General features: G+C 38.0%; 1 protein-coding gene across 10 annotated transcripts in view; it reads left to right on the forward strand.

Annotated features, from left to right (window-relative positions):
• ZNF197 (zinc finger protein 197) overlaps positions 1 to 12,701 on the forward strand; it is a 56,290-nt gene extending 43,589 nt beyond the window's left edge. For all 10 annotated transcript variants that reach the window (XM_078350627.1, XM_078350628.1, XM_078350622.1 and 7 more), the window contains one exon: positions 8,300 to 12,701. In XM_078350627.1, coding sequence (XP_078206753.1) covers positions 8,300 to 10,620 — 2,321 coding nt within the window. In that variant the 3' untranslated portion in view covers positions 10,621 to 12,701. The remainder of the gene's footprint in view (positions 1 to 8,299) is intronic.
• Positions 12,702 to 13,324: the final 623 nt, after the last annotated feature.

Consider the following 13,324-nt stretch of genomic DNA (forward strand, 5'->3'; position numbering starts at 1 on the left):
AGTAAAATAATTGGTATAAACCTGGTGTGATGGAAATGCATAAAACAGAGCAATCAATTCCATTCCTGGGGATTAGGAAAGGCCATAAAGGAGGTAACATTTATACTGGAACTTGAAGAAAAGAGTAGAATTCTGTTTGGAGAAATCAGCATTAAGAAATGGATAATCAGCCACAGGAACTGATTTTGACTGAAATACAGATTGTCAGTATCAGTTTAAATGGCTGTGGAGTATTCCGTGTTCCATGCAGTGTATTCATGTTTTACAATGACAGCTTTATGATTCTGAATGTTTCTATTCAAGAACATGACACAACATTCCATTTTTTCTATACTGCCTTTGTATGTGTTAGGCATGTTTTTAAATCGCCTAGATCTTGCATATTTCTGGTAGTATTTATTCTTTGAAATTAGAGTCTTTTCTGATGTTTTCTAATTGACTGTCATTTACATATATGAAAGTACTGTTTTTTTCATATGTTAATTTCATACCCAGCAACTTTACTATTTTATTGTCTTTAGTAATTTATACAGTATATTTTCATATTTCGAGCCTGTATCCTTTAGTATCTCAGCAGTGGCAGTGGTGGGTCAAACAGTCTGTAGATTTTATACTCTGATACATACTACCAAACTGCTTTCTACTGTTGATACCTGAATTAAACTCCCACTGAAAGAGCACACAGGAGAGCCAATTTCCCCTGGATCTGCTCGTGATTTGGTCAGTGTTGTAATTAAATCTAGGTAGATGAAGAATATTATCTTTTGTTTGTTTTTCATGTTTTCGTTATTACTGTGATTGAAATCTCTTCATATGTTTACTGGTCCTTTTACTCCTATTCATATACTTCCTATATAGAGAGAACTGCTGATGCTTTGTGTAAGTCCGATAGCCTTGCTAAGAGCCGGATGAACAACACCCACCCCTCTCTATGCCTGATAACAGTTTATCAGGCACAACACATTACTCAGCATCTGGCCCCTCCATGCGGGCTCCCCTGGCCCACTTCTGCATTCTGCCCCAGGTCTATCTTCAGTACTAGGCTATGCACTCTCAGCACCAAGCTATGCATTTGAACCTCAGCACTAAACTATACAGCTGAACCCACAAAAATTGAAAGAATCCCGCCGAGCCTTACCCAATGGCAGCCCACCCCATGCATCCTAGGCCAGCCCACCTCTAACCCCCATAAAACCCCCTGCCCTGAGAAGTCAAGCGCGACTTCTCTGGCCCCCCTTTTTCTTAGGACCAAAGAACCTCGCTTGGGAGATAAATAAATTGGCATCTGATTGTTCTTATACTTATTGTTTCCTCATTTTAAATTCAGCAGTAACCATTACACTTTGTCAATTGTGACATATGTTTTTCCCATTTGTTTGCCTTTCAATATTATTTATTAATTTTTTTTTAAGCTTTAGAAAATCTTTTATGTTGTCAAACTTAGCAGTATTTTCCTTTATGGTTTAGCAGTCTTTTTTCTCATAAAATTATTTTTTAAACCCACCTGTATTTTCTTAAGATATTTTTATTATTTTATTTTGATATTTAAGCTTTAATCCATCTTGATATTTATCAATTTATCTTGATATATAGAATGACATAGACATCTTGTGGAGGGGTTTTGCTGTTTCTGAGATGGCAGTCTCACTATGTTGCCCAGGCTGGCCTCAAACTCCTGGCCTCAAGCAAACATTCCACCCCAGCCTCCCAAGCAACTGGGACTATAAGCATGCACTACTATCCCAGCTTGTTTTTTAACCCAAGTGGCTTTCAGTAGTTCCAGAGCTATTTACTCAATAATCAATCTTTTCTAACAATTTTAAAATAGACTTTATGGATTAATTGGCTAATTTTATTAAAAACACTCACCATGGACCCATACCTCATGCTGTACACTAAAACAAATTCCAGATAGGTCTAAGAGTTAAACTAAAAAAGCACAACCATAAAATAGTGTAATTGCTTGGTTATTCTAGCTCTTTGAAGAAAGAGAAGCTTGAACCAATTTTAATACATTAAAAAAAAATCTCACTCCAACATTGTTGGGGCTTTGGGCAAGCAGGTGCCTAATGCTTATTCCCATTGACTTAGTAACTCTGATTTGAGGGGGATATATTAAAGAACCTCTGCTTCAGAAAGAAGGAATATAAGTCATATGTCTAAAAATAGTCCCAGGTAACTATCATGGTTAAAAGTTGGGCAAAACAAATTCCCTAAGATCAAGTACTAAGCAGAGAGTGATGTTTTGACCTAATAGTATCTATTGTGACACTACCAAATATTATGATAACTCTGTGTACTCAATTTTTACACATTGATAAACTGTGATAGAAAAGCAGACTCTCAGATAACTTGTACACACTACTTCAGCATGTAAAATATTTGTGTATGTTTATTTAGGAAATTGGACTAGAATTTGAAGGAAATTATTAAGAAATATTGAGTACCTTCCATGTCAGGCCTAGCTCCTGCCTTAAAGTACATTTAAATTGGAGAGATAGACATTTCCACTTAAAATTACAATACAGTTTGGCACATGCTATATAATAAAGTATGCATAAGGTTATGTGAGCCCATAGGGACCTGGGAATGATGGAAGGATTGGGACAGTGGGAGGAGGAGGTAGATTTCCCAGTTCTTCTACCAGGAGGGAAAGATTTGTAACAGTTTTATTGAGGTATATTTAACATACCATGAAATTCACCATTTAAAGTGTACAGTTCAGTGCTTGTTGTATATTCACCGAGTTGTGCAACCATCACCACAATCAATTTTAAAACATTTTCATCACCCCCAAAAGAAACCTTGAACCCTTCAGCAGTCAACCCTCATTTCACATAACTCATTCCTCCAATCCAGCCCTAGCAGGCCCCAATCTACTTTCTACTTCTATAGATTTGTGTATTTGAAACATTTCATATAAATGGAATCATGCACTATGTGGTCATTTGTGACTGGTTTCTTTTAGTTAGCATAGTGTTTTTAAGGCTTATCCATGTTGTATCAGGTATCAGTTTGTTATTCCTTTTTAAGGCCAAATAATATTCCATTGAATAGATATACCTCCATTTATCAGTTAATGAACACTTAGGTACTTCCACTTTTGGTCCACTATGAATAATGCTGCTGTGAACGTTTGCATATAATTTTTGTGTGGATATATGTTTTCATTTCTCTTGGATATACACCTAGGAGTAGAATTGCTGGTTCTTACGATAACTCTGTCTTTAATCATTTGAGGAACTGCCAGACTGTTTTCCAAAGCAACTGCACAATTTTAGACTTCTACCAGCAGTATATAAGGGTTCCAGTTTTTCTACATCATCCCTATCACTTGTTATTATGTCTTTTTTGTTTTAACTGTCCTAATGGGTCTGAAATGATATCTCACTGTGGTTTTGATATGCATTGCCCTGATGGTTAATGATGTTGAGCAACTTTTTATGTTATTACTGACTGTATGTATATCTTTGGAGAAAACTGTCTATTCAGATTCTTTGTCTATATTTTAACTAGGTTATTTGTCATTTTATTACTAAGTTGTAAGAATTCTTTATATAGTCTAGATATAAGTTCTTTAATAGATATATGACTTACAAATATTTTCCTCCATTCTGTGGGGTCTTGCCCTGTTGTCCAGGCTGGAGTGTAGTGGTTTGATCATAGCTTACTGCAGCCTCGAACTCCTGGGCCCAAGCGATCCTCTCACCTAAGCCTCCTGAGTAGCTGGGATTACAGGTGCACACTACCAGCCTGGCTAATTTTAAATTTTTTTGTAGAGACAGAGTCTCACTGTGTTGCCCAAGCTGGTCTTGAACTCCTGGCCTCAAACAATCTTCCTGCTTCAGCCTCCCCGAGTTCTGGCATTACAGGCTTGAGCCACTTGGCCTGGTGACTTTTCCCTTTCTTGATGGTATCCTTTGAAGGGCAAAAGTCATTAATTTTGATGAGTTCCAGTTTTTTTTTCTTCTGTTGCTTCTGCTTTTGGTAACATATCTAAGAAAGTATCACTAATCCAAGGCCAGGAAGATTTATGTCTATGTTTTCTTTTAAGTTTTAGCTCTTACGTTTAGGCTTTTGTCCATTTTGAGTTAATTTTTGTATATAGTATGAGGTAAGGATCCATCTTCATTCTTCTGCATGTGGCACCATTTATCCCAGGCACCATTTGTTTAAAAGACTGTGCTTTCCCCATTGCATCATTTTGGCACCCTTTTAAAAAAGGCAGTTGATCATAAATACAAGGGTTTATTTCTAAAGTCTCAATTCTAGTCCTTTGATCTATATGTCTATCCTATGTCAGTATCATCCTCTCTTACTATTTTGGCTTCATAGTACATTTTGAAATAAAAAGATGTGAGTCCTCCAACTATGTTCTTTTTCAAGATTGTTTTAGCTACTCTAGGTCTCTTGGCTTTCTATCTGAATTTTGCTATCAGCCTGTCAATATCTTTGAAGAAGCCAGTTGAGATTTTTATAGGTATTGCAATGAATCTGTAGATCAATTTGAGTAGTATTGCTATTTACCAATGTTAAGTCTTTTAATCTTTGAACATGAGATTTCTTTCCGTTTTTTTAGGCCCTCAGTTTCTTTCAGTAATATTTTGTAGTTTTCAGAATAGAAGTTACTCTTTCGTTAAATTTATCCTAATCTTATTGTTTCTGAGACTATTATAAATGTTTTCTTAATTTCCTTTGTGGATTATTTAGTGCTAATGAATAGAAATACCACTGATTTTTTTATGAGATGGGGTTTTATATGTTTCTCAGGCTGACCTTGAGCTCCTGGGTTCAAGCAGTCCTTTGCCTCAACCTACTGAGTAGCTGAGCCTACAGGTGTGTGCCACCATGTCAGGCTGATTTTTATATCTTGAGCTTGTATCCTGCAATCTTGCTGTACTTATTTATTAGTTCGAATAGTTTTTTAGTGATTTCCAAGGATTGTTTATACACAAGATTTTGTCATCTGCAAAGAGAGATAATTTTACTTCTTCCTTTCCAATCTAGATGCCTTTTATTTCTTTCTCTTGCCTAATTGCTCTGGCTAGAACCTCCAGTACATGTTGACTAGAAGTGGCAAGAGCAGACAGCCTTTTTTTTGTTCTTGTTCTTAGAGAGAACACATTTAATCTTTCACCATTAAATTTAATTTTTTTGAACAGGGTCTTACTCTGTCACTCAGGGTAGAGTGCAGTAGCATGATCATGGCTCACTACATCCTCAACTTCCTGGGCTGAAGTAATCCTCTTAATCCTCTTACCTCAGCCTCCCACATAGCTAGGACCACAGGCATACACCAATATTCCCAGATAATTATTTGTTTTTATTTTTATTTTATTTTTTCTGTAGAGTCAGTATCTCACCATGTTCCCCAAGCCGGTCCAAACTCCTGGCCTCAAACTCCTGGTCTCAAATCTACCTGCCTTGGCTTGCCAAAGCATGAGCCACTCTGCCTGGCCAGAAATCCCCTTCTATTCCTACTTTGTTGAGTGTTTTTATCACTGTGGGGTGTTTTTAATCTATTGTCTTGATGATGTGATTTTTATTCTTCATTTTGTTGATATGGTTTATTACATTAATTGTTTTCCTAGTGTTATACCAACATTATTTTCCAGTGATAAATCTCACTTGGTCATGGTGTATAATTCTTTTTATGTGTTGCTAGGTTTAGTTAGCATTTTGTTGAGGATTTATATGTTTGTATTTATACGCTCTATTAGTCTATAGTTGTTTGTGATGGTTTTGTCTGGTTTTGCTATCAGGGTAATACTGGCTTCACAGAATTAATTGGGAAATTGGAAGAATTTGTGAAGAACTGGTATTCTTTTAAGGTTTGGTAGAATTCACCAGTGAAGCAACCTGGGCCTGGGCTTTTTGTGTGTGGGAGGGAATTTTTTTTTTTTTTAATTACTGATTCAATTTTTTCCCCTGTTTTAGACCTACTCAGATTTTCCATTTTTTCTTGAGTCAGTTTTAGTAGTTTGTGGCTTTCTAGGAATTTTCCTACTTCATATAAGTTGTCTTTAATTTATTGACACCATATCATTCATAGTATCATCCTTTTTATTTTTTTAAGATTAGTGTTAATGATCAGAGAGTGACAACTTTAGAGCTTAGTTTTAAAGGGTGTAGGTCTGGGCTTGGGTAGTGAGTTGGAAAGAGGAAGAGCAATTCAGGAAGAGGAAAGGACGTGGGCAGTGAAAGGCAAGAAATGACATGTTTGGGCAGCTGCATGTAGTACACTGTGGCTAGAGTCTAGGGGCATAGGAGATACTGACAATAGTTGATACCAGAAAAACAGGCAGTATATGAAGATATCCCTTTGACTCTGCTGGTTATTTCTGCTTTGTCCTGTAGGCAATGAAGAGTTAGGTGTTTTCAGCAGGTGAGTGACATGATCAAAGTTACCAATTGGAAAGGTCATTGACAATAAAGGTACGCATGGGTGGGGCAGATGAAAGGCAAGGAGTGTTAGATGTAGGAAAGCCTGTTTCTTGCAGGCTTCATTCACCAAAGATTATGAAAAGTAACAAGCTCCTTCTATCATTCTGACATTTTTCTACCAAGTCTTAAAAAGCTCATAGGCCCATATATAGTCTGATTCCTAAACTAAAACATCAAATAATTTAACCAGCTAATTAGCTACTGATAACAAGAGTTGCCAACTTCTTAACCATTTTCCATCTCAGTTTAACCACCCATAACAGTTCATTTCCTTAAAGCTTGCTTCATTATATAGAAGCAGCCCTCCTCTCCACTAGCATTCTCCTTGTCTTTGTTTTTTGTTTTGTTTTGTTGAGATGGAGTCTTGCTCTATCACCCAGGCTGGAATGCAGTGGTGTGATCTTGGCTCACTGCAATCTCCACCTCCCAGGTTCAAGTGATTCTCCTGCATCAGCCTCTTGAGTAGCTGGGATTACATGTATGTACCATCACATCCAGCTAATTTTTGTATTTTTAGTAGAGGTAGGGTTTCACCATGTTGGTCAGGCTGGTCTCGAACTCCTAACCTCAAGTGATCCACCTGCCTTGGCCTCCCAGAGTGCTGGGATTACAAGCATGAGCCACCATCCTTGGCCTTTCCTTGTCTTTGAAACCTCACTGTGAATAAGTAAACTGAAGTATCAGCATTGGATAGGCCTAAGACATGTACCCATCCCTGCAGCCAGGTAGTTGGGTAGTGTGATTGGCAGTCCTGCCTGAGTCCTAGAGAGAAGGACAGTTGAGATCAGATATGAGGGCCTGACTAAGAATGTCTGTAGTTCAAGTTAATATTTATTGGATCTTTGCCATCCCACCCTTTCATAAACTTAAAGAAATTTATAATGAGATAAAAAAGCTGCACTCTTGTCTTCTATTTTGATAGAAGAAAAGTATTGTTATATTCAAAGGAGATGATGTTACTGTTATTCACGTAACTTATTAGACAGTTTGGGGGAACTGGCTCATAATTTCTCTCACACTTGGGTAGTATGAAAGTAAACTTCCAAAACATTTTCATTAAAATTATTTCATATTTTTAAAATATTTGAGAACATTGGAGTAGAAAGGAACCTTGGAGGTTAGTTCAGCATCACCATTTTACAGATGTTTTCATACTTCTATTCTGTGTATTTTTCCCTTTTCTTTTGGTATTTCTTCTCTTACCTTTTATGTGTAATTAAGGGAGTTCATAACAGACCTAATTTTTTAAAATGAATTTTAAAATTTCCATTTCTTAACTTTAAATGGAGTAGGAGTTATATATGAATTCTAAGAATTAAGTTGCTTTTCAATGGATTTCTTTTCAGTTGGTTAATTGCTTTCAACCAGTTAAAAAGTACTCATGCCTTTGACTTTGAAAAATTAAAAATTACCTTTCAGAGTCCTTACATATACTTTCCTTCCCTTAAATTTTCCATCTTTCTAACATGAATAAAATAAAAAAGAAAGTTACTTCTAATCCAAATGGTTCTTGCTGTTCTATCCAACTTCCTTAGATATGAATGACCTACATAAGATCCTATGTTTTCTCTCTGGTTCTTCCTTGCTTCTGTTTTCCCAGCATTATTTGTATTTTTCCATCTGCTTCCTGAAGACAAAGCACTTAAAAATGTCTCAGAGTGACTTGTATGTTAATCCATTTACAACATCTTGTCAGTGTAGCATTCTTCCTTGTACTTTCATTTAATGAAAAGTTTCTCCTTTTTGTACGCATATAAAAGTGTGCCTTCCTAGAATGTTTTGAAGTCATTTGAAGATCCTGTTCTCCCAAACACAGGGATGTGGTAACATTTGCATTTTTAATTTCTTTTACCAGAATGGGAGACCATGACCGAGAACGAGGAGGTGACATCAAAGCCAAGTAGTTCTCAAAGAGCAGACTCTCAGAAAGGAACATCAAAAAGACTTCAAGGAAGTGTTCCCCAGGTTCTTCATTTTGAAGAAGAGTGTGAATGGCAAGTTTTGGCAAGTCAGTGGGAAAATGAAACAGAGGAAAGGGCAGATACAATGAAGAAAGGTTCTCTTTGTGAACGAGAGAAGAAGAAAAGGACTCCACCAGAGAAGCAAGGCCGAAAGTGGAAGGAATTTGGAGAAAGCTTGACTTTTGGTTCACCTGTTTCTGAAAGTTTAATAGGTACTGAAGGAAAGAAGTTTTATAAATGTGATATATGTTGTAAACATTTTAATAAAATCTCCCATCTTATAAACCATAGGAGAATCCACACTGGTGAGAAACCTCATAAATGTAAGGAATGTGGAAAAGGCTTTATTCAGCGTTCGAGCCTTCTAATGCATTTACGGAACCATTCAGGGGAGAAACCTTATAAATGTAATGAATGTGGGAAAGCATTTTCTCAAAGTGCTTACCTTCTAAACCATCAGAGGATCCACACTGGAGAGAAACCTTATAAGTGTAAGGAGTGTGGAAAGGGTTTCTATAGGCACTCAGGCCTAATTATACATCTAAGGCGCCATTCAGGGGAGAGACCCTATAAGTGTAATGACTGTGGGAAAGTTTTCTCTCAGAATGCTTACCTCATTGACCATCAGAGGCTCCACAAAGGGGAAGAACCTTATAAGTGTAATAAGTGTCAGAAAGCTTTCATTCTGAAGAAGAGCCTCATTCTGCACCAGAGAATCCATTCTGGGGAAAAACCCTATAAATGTGATGAATGTGGAAAGACGTTTGCTCAGACCACTTACCTTATTGACCATCAGCGACTCCACAGTGCAGAGAACCCTTACAAGTGTAAAGAATGTGGAAAAGTTTTCATTCGAAGTAAAAGCCTCCTATTACATCAGAGAGTCCACACAGAAAAGAAAACCTTTGGTTGTAAAAAGTGTGGGAAGATTTTCAGTTCTAAGTCAAACTTCATTGACCATAAGAGGATGCATAGCAGAGAGAAACCTTATAAATGCACTGAATGTGGGAAAGCCTTCACTCAGAGCACTTACCTTTTTGACCACCAGAGACTCCACAATGGGGAGAAGCCCTATGAATGTAATGAATGTGGGAAAGTTTTTATTCTGAAGAAGAGCCTCATTTTACATCAAAGGTTCCACACTGGAGAGAATCTCTATGAATGTAAAGATTGTGGCAAGGTCTTTGGTTCGAACAGAAACCTCATTGACCATGAGAGACTCCACAATGGGGAGAAGCCATATGAATGTAGAGAGTGTGGGAAAACCTTTATTATGAGCAAAAGTTTTATGGTCCATCAGAAACTCCATACACAAGAGAAAGCCTACAAATGTGAGGATTGTGGGAAGGCTTTCAGTTACAATTCAAGCCTGCTTGTACATCGGAGAATCCACACCGGAGAAAAACCCTTTGAATGTAGTGACTGTGGAAGAGCTTTCAGTTCAAACAGAAACCTCATTGAACACAAGAGAATCCACAGTGGTGAGAAACCCTATGAGTGTGATGAGTGTGGCAAATGCTTCATTCTGAAGAAAAGCCTCATTGGACATCAGAGAATTCACACAAGGGAAAAGTCTTATAAATGCAATGACTGTGGGAAAGTCTTCAGTTACCGCTCAAACCTTATAGCCCATCAGAGGATCCACACTGGCGAAAAGCCCTATGCATGTAATGAATGTGGAAAAGGTTTTACCTACAACAGAAACCTGATTGAACATCAAAGAATTCACAGTGGAGAAAAAACCTACGAATGTCATATATGTAGGAAAGTCCTTACCTCTAGTAGAAATCTTATGGTACATCAAAGAATCCACACTGGAGAGAAACCTTATAAATGTAATGAATGTGGAAAAGACTTTAGTCAGAATAAAAACCTTGTTGTACATCAGAGAATGCACACTGGGGAAAAACCTTATGAGTGTGAGAAATGTAGGAAATCCTTTACTTCTAAGAGGAATTTAGTTGGCCACCAGAGAATTCACACAGGGGAGAAACCCTATGGGTGTAATGATTGTCATAAAGTTTTTAGGCAAAGAAAAAACCTTACTGTACATCAGAAAATCCATACAGATGAAAAACCTTGTGAATGCGATGCATCTGAAAAAGAATTCTCTCAGACTTCCAACTTTCATCTTCACCAGAAAATCCATACCATTGAGGAATTCTCTTGGCTACAAAGCACCAATGAGTCCAAGATTAAGATTCAGAAAATCTAGTGTCGTATATAAAGTGGAATAGAATCCCTGCCTACTTAAGTAACTGTTAGACAAAAGATAATATAGTTCTTCCAAGGAAAAAGTTTATGACTTGCTGTTTAATAGGCAAATGAGTTGCATATAGAAGAAAGTTAGTAATCCCAGCACTTTGGGAAGCTGAAGCAGGTAGATCACCTGAGGTCAGAATTTCAAGACCAGCCTGACCAACATGGTGAAACTTCATCTCTACTAAAAATACAAAAATTAGCTGAGCATGGTGGCATGCTGTAATCCAAGCTACTCAGGAGGCTGAGACAGGAGAATTGCTGGAACCCAGGAGGTGGAGGTTGTGGTGAGCTGAGATCGCGCCATTGCACTCCAGCTTGGGCAACATGAGCGAAACTCCATCTGAATAAAAAAAATCCGAACTTTAAAGTCTACAAAAGCATAATCCAAATCTAATAACGTAGTTGTAAATGACAGCAACAATATCTTTGTATTAAAAAGTAGACATGGGTTGGGTGCAGTGGCTCATGCCTATAGTCCCAGTGCTTTGGGAGGCCAAGGTGGGAGGATCACTTGAGCCCAGGAGTTCAAGACAAGTCTGGGCAACATAGGGAGACCCCATCTCTATTAAAATAAAACAAATTTATTAATATAATAATAAGCAGACATTGTTTTTGAAAATATGTACAGTATGCATTTTAAAGATAGCACCGGCTGGGCGCAGTGGCTCACGCCTATAATCCCAGCACTTTGGGAGGCCGAGGTGGGTGGATCACAAGGTCAAGAGATCGAGACCATCCTGGTCAATGAGGTGAAACCCCGTCTCTACTAAAAATACAAAAATTAGCTGGGCATGGTGGTGCATGCCTGTAGTCCCAGCTACTCAGGAGGCTGAGGCAGGAGAATTGCTTGAACCCAGAAGGCGGAGGTTGCAGTGAGCCAAGATTGTGCCATTGCACTCCAGTCTGGGTAACAACAGCGAAACTCCGTCTCAAAAAAAAGAAAAAGATAGCACCACTGCTATAGAAAACCTGAACAGACAGTATGATCCAGGATGTCAGGTGTGGAGTTGGGTGCACAAGAGTCTGCTGTTGAGGACAACCTAAAAAGAGCACTGGATTTGGAATCAGAACTGAGCTTTGATTCTTGGCTTTCCCATAATGGCCATGTGATGTTACTAAGTCAGCCTCTAAAGCTCAATTTCTCTGTCACTCAAATGTTGACAGGGTACCTACCTCACAGGGTTGTTGTGAGGGTCAAGTGAAAGGATCTTTGTGAAAGTACTTTTTGAAATCATTCAGTTGTCAATAAAGTCGAATAAAAGAGGTATAGTCAAAGCTTAGAACATGGCATCATGTAAGTTTGTATATTAAGTCAATATTAGAATGAGGGGGATTCCATGAACCTAAAAGATACTCATTTTTATAAGAGGAAGTATGGTGACTACCTAATTGGAATTTAGTGCTGTAAGAATAATTTTTCTTAATTTACCTTTAAAAATATCTAAAGGAATTAATAGATTGCATATCTAGTTTGTGTGTATGAAAAAAATGTTATGGCCAGCCATTGACAGTGATGCCAAGGAAAACAATTTATTTTCCAGCTTTTGAACTTGAAACTTAACAGATGTAGAGTGTCAAAATGGAAGGACAGTGCTACCCTGCTTTCCCTGGCATAGGGAAAAAAGTCTTTGACTCAGCAGCTGAGTTGATGGTCCCTGCAACAGTCATTGTCAATTCTAATCAGCATTTCATCATTGCTGTCAAATGATAGCCTGTTATTGATGAAACAAGCTTCTGTGCCAGCACTAAATTTACTGAAACAAACTTTTCACACGGATCCAAGCTCTTCACTGATTAAGCCAATGCAGAATCCACTTTTGGGCAGTCAGTGCCTGTTACCCCCTGTGAACCATTCTGTGTCCTTGGGTACATTTGTAGATTTAATTCAGTCTATATTCTTGAGTTGGTATGTTCTAATTCTCAAAGTTCTGTTTCTACAACTGGACTATAAATAATACCTGAATACCAAGATTGTGTTTTTTAATAATGTCAAAGTGGTGTTTTTATTATAATAAATGTTATTAATTTAACCCCGAAGTTCCTTGGGGGCTGGTTCCTCATTAAAATGAAAGGTAGCGCTGGGTGCGGTGGCTCCCTCTTGTAATCCCAGTGCTTTGGGAGGCTGAGGTGGGCGGATTACCTGAGATCAGGATGTATCACCTGAGGTTTGAGGGTTTGAGACTAGCCTGACCAACATGGAAAAACTCCGTCTCTACCAAAAATACAAAATTAGCTGGGTGTGGTGGCGTGTGGCTATAATCCCACCTACTTGGGAGGCTGAGGCAGGAGAATCACTTGAACCCGGGAGGCAGAGGTTGCAGTGAGCAGAGATGGTGTCATTCACTCCAACCTGGGCAGCAAGAGTGAAACTCCATCTCAAAATAAATAAATAAGAATGAAAGGTAGCCAAGAGTGAAAACTGGAAGAGGCCTAAGACCTGAATGGGTCAGGTTTCACCACTTGCCTTGGAAAAAAAAAAAAATCTCTTCAGTTCCTGGAGCCTTGAATTCCTCATCTGTTAAACAGGAGGAAGAATATCTACCTCACAAAGTTTTCATGAGATAATGAATATGAAAATTCTTCATCCTTGTATAATAATTACAACAAACATGTACTTTAACAATGGAGAAAGCTGTCATCTACCTCTTCACCAAGTA

The sequence above is a fragment of the Callithrix jacchus genome, chromosome 15 (genome assembly GCF_049354715.1).
Source record: "Callithrix jacchus isolate 240 chromosome 15, calJac240_pri, whole genome shotgun sequence".
NCBI lineage: Eukaryota > Metazoa > Chordata > Mammalia > Primates > Cebidae > Callithrix > Callithrix jacchus.